This window comes from Mastomys coucha, unplaced genomic scaffold (genome assembly GCF_008632895.1).
Source record: "Mastomys coucha isolate ucsf_1 unplaced genomic scaffold, UCSF_Mcou_1 pScaffold15, whole genome shotgun sequence".
Classification (NCBI taxonomy): Eukaryota; Metazoa; Chordata; class Mammalia; order Rodentia; family Muridae; genus Mastomys; species Mastomys coucha.
The window spans coordinates 160,162,197-160,169,749 of record NW_022196897.1 but is presented as its reverse complement, the minus strand read 5'-3'; the positions used below and the strand labels follow the sequence as shown (position 1 = coordinate 160,169,749).

The 7,553-nt window shown below is 48.0% G+C and overlaps 1 protein-coding gene across 1 annotated transcript in view; it reads right to left on the bottom strand.

The window, feature by feature from the left end:
* Vapb (VAMP associated protein B and C) overlaps window positions 1–7,553 on the bottom strand; it is a 44,897-nt gene that overhangs the window by 18,708 nt on the left and 18,636 nt on the right. The window contains exon 2 of the mRNA XM_031372913.1: window positions 3,774–3,926. Coding sequence (XP_031228773.1) covers window positions 3,774–3,926 — 153 coding nt within the window. The remainder of the gene's footprint in view (window positions 1–3,773; window positions 3,927–7,553) is intronic.

The following is a 7,553-nucleotide window of genomic DNA, read 5'->3' as shown; positions in this document are numbered from 1 at the left end:
CCCTGTGGACACTCTGCCCTGTGGACACTGCCCTGTGGACACTGCCCTATGGACACTGCCCTGTGGACTCTGCCCTATGGACTCTGCCCTGTGGACACTGCCCTGTGGACACTCTGCCCTGTGGACTCTGCCCTATGGACTCTGCCCTGTGGACACTGCCCTGTGGACACTGCCCTGTGGACACTCTGCCCTATGGACTCTGCCCTGTGGACACTGCCCTGTGGACACTCTGCCCTGTGGATACTGCCCTGTGGACACTGCCCTGTGGACACTCTGCACTTGGCATAGGGGCAGTCAACGTGCACAACTGAACTGCAAATGAAAGCTCGCCACTTCGTGCGATTAGAATTCACAGAGGTTATACAAATACTAAATTTAATGTCATATCACAGGAAGCCTAAGTATTTTTGATGGGCCCATAATTCTACCTCTTCACCTGCTGTACGTGCTGGCAAACATGGTTTGGAATATTAATGGAAAAGTCCCTCATTATTAAACTGCATCATTAAAAACAAGATCCACCACCACTAACAGCCTTCTACAAAGACATCTTCAGAAATTACATGCTGTAAAAAATATTTCCTACCACACAGTTTGAAAGATACTTAGTTCTGTAAAGCTAGATGCTGCCCCCCCAGACCCAGGAGTGATGAGAGCAGAGGTTCTCTCCTCCCCGTGTCCACTGGGAAGTCTACTTTCCCCTCGCAGGCTCACCTCCACATGCCTGTGCTGGCAAGGTGCAGAGAGCCACAGGTGCGAGCCTAGCTCTGAAAGCCAGGAGCATCGGGAGCCCAAGCCCTGGCACTCAGGGAGCAACTACTAGCTGGGCTGTGTCTCAGAGCAAGCAGACTGCTGAACAATGCAAAGGATAAAGACAAAAGGCAGGCCCAGAGCACTTCTACTTGGAAATGTCCACATGTCACACTTTACCCTCGGTCCAATTGCAACTGGACTGCCTAAGTTACTGAAAGGACTTATATGTGCTGTGCTCTGAAGGAGCCTGAGCTGTTGAAGCATGACTTAAGGTCGGGTTCATTGGGAAGGCAAGCAGAGCACCACAGGGTGTGGCTGGGGAATCACTACCCAAGCCTGCCACAGCCAAGGAGCAAAAGACAATGCCTTTAAAGGCCCAGCCCTATCCCCATCACTCCCATCCCCCTCCAGCTCCTGATCCTTCCCCTCCTCCCCCTAGCCTCTTACAGGGATGATTTATAGCCTTGTCTAATAGCTAGCACCTCCCAGGGGTCTTCAGAAATGCAGGGATACACTAACCCTGTCCTTGCCAGGTATACTGTGACACTCGAGGTACTAAGTGAACCATGCTGATACAATTTTAAGTTTATTTGATGGTCACCATTTTGTAAATTACAAATGAAAATTCACTCAAAAGCGCAAATTCACGTAGGCCATGCATACGTAAAATGCATAGAATTCCTTTGGTTTTTTAAGGCAATGCAAATAGTACACTACCCGTCTCCACTCACGACTGGCTGGCTTTGTGCATGTACAGTGGCACCAACAAAATGTGCACAGGTGACTAGGCTGGCAAGATGTCAGCCAATGGGATCAGGACAGGCCTACCTTCACACTTAAATTTGCTAACCTCTCAGTCAGTCATAAGTGGGTGTGAGCACACACACTAAGGACAGTGTTCTGCCTGTGCACCTGCCTTCTCTAGGCACTCTGGCTCACCATGTTGTCACCCCAATAGCTGCATTCCTCGAGGAACAGGCCTGGACAAGCACAGCGCTTCCCAGCCCAAGACATACATATGTAAAATGTGACATTTGTACACCCAGCACCTAAGACTGAACAGGCTGTACCACTCTCCTGGTCCCCATGAGACCACCACCAACAGATGGGGGCTCCACAGCAACTCTTCCCACATGCCCTCCTACCTCAGCAGGGAGAGCTGCAAACACGTTTCTTATTCAATCATTCCTCCTGTCTCCTCAACCCTATGATGCATTGCGTTTCAGACTCATTCTCAGGCTGGTGAAGCAGCAGCACAGAACCAGAGATGTAACCCAAATGGCTGACAGTCATGTAACGGGGAAGGAACACATCTGTGCTGGCTCTTTATTTTCTAATCTGCAGAGGGAAGACTCAGCACAAGAGGTGCCTTCGACAAGGAGCCACTGATCAGTCAGAACACTCCTGAGACAGTAAAGGACTTGATCCTGGTGAAAGATACATACGTGCACACACACAGGCAGACATGCACACACACTGGCATTCAAACACACACATGCACACAGACACAGATGCACAAATACTCGAGCCACACGTCATATGTAACATTAGAAGGCACACGTACACTACACAGCTACAGCTAAGAATATTCTGTTCAGATCATCACTAAGAATATTCTGTTCAGATCATCAGGCTGCCTGCTTCACAGGAAAATTGGTGATTTTCACCCGCTAATAAACGCACATTTTCTGAAATGCGTTTGATAGGAAAACTGGCACAGATGGTGGTTAAAGAAAGGTGAAGGCTCAGACAGTTCAACACAAGGCCCTCTGGCACTACACAAAAGGGGGCAAGAACATAAGAATCCAGCTGCTCTAATCTCAGCAAAAAACTTAAGACACTCAGAGAAATCAAGATATCACATCCTGACCACTCCCTATTCCCAGCAGGCCAGACCCAGAGCACTAGCTCTGTCACACACCACTCCGTGATTCAAAATGGACACAAAATAGAAGGGACAATATGCCCTGCACAGTGCACTTGATGGGACTGTGTAGGGTCCAGCAGTGGGACCCCTTCTACAGGGCTAGCTACCAGCTAACTGCTCCTGACTAAAAATCTGACTCACAAGTCCAGACGCAGCCTCGCAGTCTCTGAGGATACAGGGGGAGCTGGGGCAGGCACTCCATAATGAGAGGCACCAACAGAGGCGAGGAATCAGAGTCTGAGATAATGAAACACCTTGTATCTTTCCAAAGAGGTGAATCATTTTCTTTTAGGTGTCAAATGAATAGCCAAATGTATCACAATCAAAATGTACCATGGAAAAACCCAGACAGGCACTCACTTCAAACAAGAAGTGGCCTCTAACAACGCCGAAGCTGAGGGACACTGAGTCACTGGTGTCTAAAGGACATGCACTCCCCCACAGCTCCTCTGAGCATCACGAGTTCTAATGAGCTGCAAGTTCACCAATTTCTAAATACATTTAAATCCTAACATATCACTCAGACTTCTTCAGTTCTGAAACTCAATTTTCAATTTGGGCACTTATCAGCATCTCTTCAGAAGTTGGGCTTTGGAAAATGTATGCAGCCTCATAGAGAAGGGGGGCATCAGAACACACAGGGCCCACAGCCTTGCCTGTGAAGTTCTTCAGCCCCACCTCCTCAGCTTTCAGGGGGCAAAGTGTACCTCCAATTACTAGATGGCATGAGCAATATCAGGAATCATTTGGCGTTAAGAAAATAATACTCTTTATCATTCCCCCACAAGGCAAATTTGTTATTCAGCCCCTTCTGGTTTGTCAGGGTGCAGACTGCACTCCAGAGGAACAGAAGCCCTGCTCTACAGCCAACACTTTACCTCTGCACTGGCTACTAAGGTACCGACATTGAGACATGAACTGTGGGAAGTCAGAGGTGGTAAGGCACCAAGGACTGTGCCCAGAGGTGGAATAGGAGAGGTGGATGGAGAGAGGTCAGTAGCTTCCTATACCACCCTGAACTCCCCGCTCTGACAAGGCCCTACGGCCCTGGGGCCTTTGGAACCCACCCATAACCTCTAGGCTCAGGACTTACCGGACACATTGAGAGAGGCCCCGGCATCAATGACCCCACTGTTGGGCCGCACGCAGTACCTGCGCGGTGCTGTGGTCTTCACTTTAAAGCACACACTTCGGTCTGTCGGGTTACCGAGCTTTAGGTTGGTGGTGACCACGTCAGTGAAAGGGCCTGCGTGGAGAGACACACACAGGTTGGTGTCCTGTGAGGAAAGTAGGAGCTCGGGAAGACAGGAGGCCTCTGTGAGAGGCGAAAGGACCTAGACACACACAGTCGAAATCCAACAACAGTTACTAATGCTCAACACTCACTTCCACAGAACCACAGTGGAAGCCAGCAGAAAGTGTACAAAGGAGCAGGCATGGGTCCCCAGTGACTATCACGAGCAGAGTGTCAGGTGTCAGGTGGACTCTGGGAGGGTAGGATTCTGTGACAGGAAAACTCCTACCAGTGTGTCTGTAAGGACAGCCGACTTCACTCAGTGCCCTGCTAGCAGCTGTAAGCGCTGAGGCTCCCGGGAAGCTTGGAGCCATGTTCCATGGCTCTGGGCTGCTCTTCATTACTATTACTTATTCATTTCCTACTTTATTAGATTTTTTTTAATTAAAAAAGTAAAACATGCTTCTTAAAACAAACCAAACAATGAAAGATGTATAAAGAGAAGTTAATAAGCTTTCCTTTGTGCCTGAGGTAACTAATATTAACCATGTGGGAGCTTGTCCAACCATCTAGACTTAGTAGCAATGTACATACCACACAATTGTTTCTTGTTGGCTGTCTACACCCGAGCAAGTAGACATCTGATCACTAAGCTTCTTAGGAGTCAAAAGGGGAGAGCTGAACTGCAAGACCTTTTTCTTGTCATGTGCGCATGCATGTGTGTGCTGACAGCTGTGTGTGTTGCTATGGAGCTAACCCAGGACCCCTGTGTATATACCAAGTCACTGAGTCACATCCCCAGGCCTGCATCCACTTCGTGTTTACCTATTTTCAACAGGAGTGGCACATCTTTGTTTCCTATAGGCAGGCTTTCCGCTCAGCCTTCACAGTTTCAAGCAAGCAGGGGAGGGGACTCTGTTTCCGTGGTTACAGAGAATATCTACAGCTCACCTATCACATCTCAGAAGACCCAACAGACACAGCGTGCTCTAAAGTGCTTGCAGTGCCTCTCAGCTGCGGAGGGCAGGGTTACCCTTGGTCCACCTCAGTCCTCAGCTCTGCGTCTGGGCACAGTGAAGGTCTCCAGACACATGCACCAAGAAGAAAACTAGTCACGGGTTACTTCCTGAGAAATGAGTGCCTCAGGCTGGCTTCTCTGAGATACTCAAAGTATGAAATACCCACTGAATAAAAGCCTAGCTTAAACACAAATGGTGGCTGGGCTGAGGGAAGGGGCTTGAGTCCAAAATCAAGTCTACTGCACACAGTACATCTCCAAGGAAGCGCTGAGCTGTCCACATGGGATAGGTGTGCATGACAGGGGACAATCTGAGCCTAAGACAATCCCCACACTTGCTAATGGACACTCTTATCTGTAAGCAGCCCCAGACAAACAGCCTGTGCCTGCAACCTCACTGTGCCAAACACGAGCCCTCCCACCATGGCCACTCGGCCTCATACAGTGGTCACCAGCCACACTCATGCAACTTCACAGTGGAAGCCTGGTGTCATCTCCATACAGGAACCCAGGATAGGTGGCAACTCAGTGATAGTAACCTGCTATTCCATCGGCCCCTCCTCTACTGGCTCTGTAGCTGCACTTCTCTGCCTGCAGGGATGCATGCATGTACTGTAGTACATGTGACAAAATGGCTGCATCACCTAGTATTTGACAATCATTTCCCTAGAAGCTCTTCGCATATCAGGGGCAGCACTATGGATATCTAAACACCTGAAGAGGTCTCCTCCAGCTTACCTATCTTCCAAGAAGCCCTGACTCTGGTCCTCTGGGAATCAGGCTGAAGCCCAGGAGAGAGGACTTCCTAAAGGACCTGGAATGTAGCTACATCCAGAACTGACTCCTCGGCAAACCAACCCCTTCCCCCACTGGGAAAGCATGGGAGACAGCTAGCCTTGGCCAAAAGGTTTGCAGCCACAGGGAAGGAGGGCTGGGTGCTGGAGGCAACAAGCTCTTGGCCTCCAGAGAGAAATGAGACACTTGGTGTTAAGACTGTCCAGGGGCGTGTGGGATAGCAACTCTGGCATTCTACCCTGTCCCACCTGCACCTCCACTGACTCATGGGAAGATGGGAAGGCTGACACCCCTTTACTTAAGGTGGGGGCACTTCAGTAAGCACAGTCTATAAAAAGGAGAGCTAAAAGCAGCTCTGCTTTTCTAGGGCCAAAGACGGTGGTAAGTCCTACAAGCCTGCGCGGGCACAACTCACAGGCACGTATTACATAAAGCACGCCAAACCCTGCTCTGCAAGTGTGGGTACTCAGGGAGTTCTAGGGGCAGGGGGAAGTCACTCATGAAAGGGCCCATTTCCAGCATCAATGGGCCTATGGAAAAAAGGCCAGGCATAGTGGGTCATACCCATCATCCTGAATTTGGGAAGGGGAAGGCAGGAAGATCAGAAGTTGAAGGTCATCTTTGGTACATGGCAAGTTCTAAGCCAATCTACAATACAAAAAATAAGCCCCGCCCCCCCACCCAAAAAAAGGGAAAAATACACAGAATGATCATTGAGCCTCAAGAGTACGGACAAACTGTCAGCTCAGATATATAACATATCCACCAGAGCATATAGACATCCCACCATGGGTAAGCAGGAACACTTACTCTGCCCACCGCAGTTTCCAGTGTCTCTCCTTCTGCGCCCCACTAAGCTGGGGCGGGCAGGCCAGTTGTAGACTTCACCAATGTCTGCTGGGATTCTATAAACATAAGCTAGATTCCACTGACTGAGCACACTATGGCAAGTTACCCAGGTCTGCCTATTATGTGGCAATATAAATGGTATTTCAATTTACATGAATCACATAAAAGATGGCCTAAATTATTAAAAGACAAGCAATATTGGTAGCAGTGAGCGAGATAAAATAAGCTGTATTTCTCCCCTAACACCCCGCCTTTGGGTCTGTGCGCTAATTTGTAGAACTCTGGAGGGAGCCATACTGGAAATATATGCAGCGCAGACATCACTGGTAGAAGAGCAAAGTCTCATGGGTAAAAATCAAGGCATTTTGCAAAAACAGGCCGATCCTCTTCGCCCCACTCTGGGCAATTTACTTCAAGAATTTTATTGAAAATAAATTCGATTTGAGTAATTACAGAAGATAAACCGTGTTATGCTTGCCTTTCCCCTGCACTAATGAATTAGAACACACAAAAACCTCAATAAAAATGATGGGAAGGCTTATGAGCATCATTCAGATTTTTCCTAGTCACTTTCATTTCATAAAAGTGCCATTTCCATTAAAGCGTTATGTAAAAAATGGGATTTTATTCCACAAACATGCATATTTATCACCAATGAACTTAAACATTGCTTATAAAATACAGTCAATTTTACAAATGAAATCTTCAAAAGTTAAGTTTTTTTTCTTTTAAGAGATTGAAAAGGCTGATTTGTGTCTGCAGAGTGGGAGCACATCACATCCTTAAATTACTTTCTTCCATGTCCTCTATCTCTTGGTCCAGATGTCTGTGTGAAATTAGAAACTCCACATCTCCCAGCGAGAAAGAGCACAGAGAAGTAACCCAACCTGGAGTAAATTCCCAATGTGTTTTAACATTCTCTTCTTCTATGTAACAGGCTGAATGGATTCCTTCCTCCCCTTTAACATTCTCTTCTC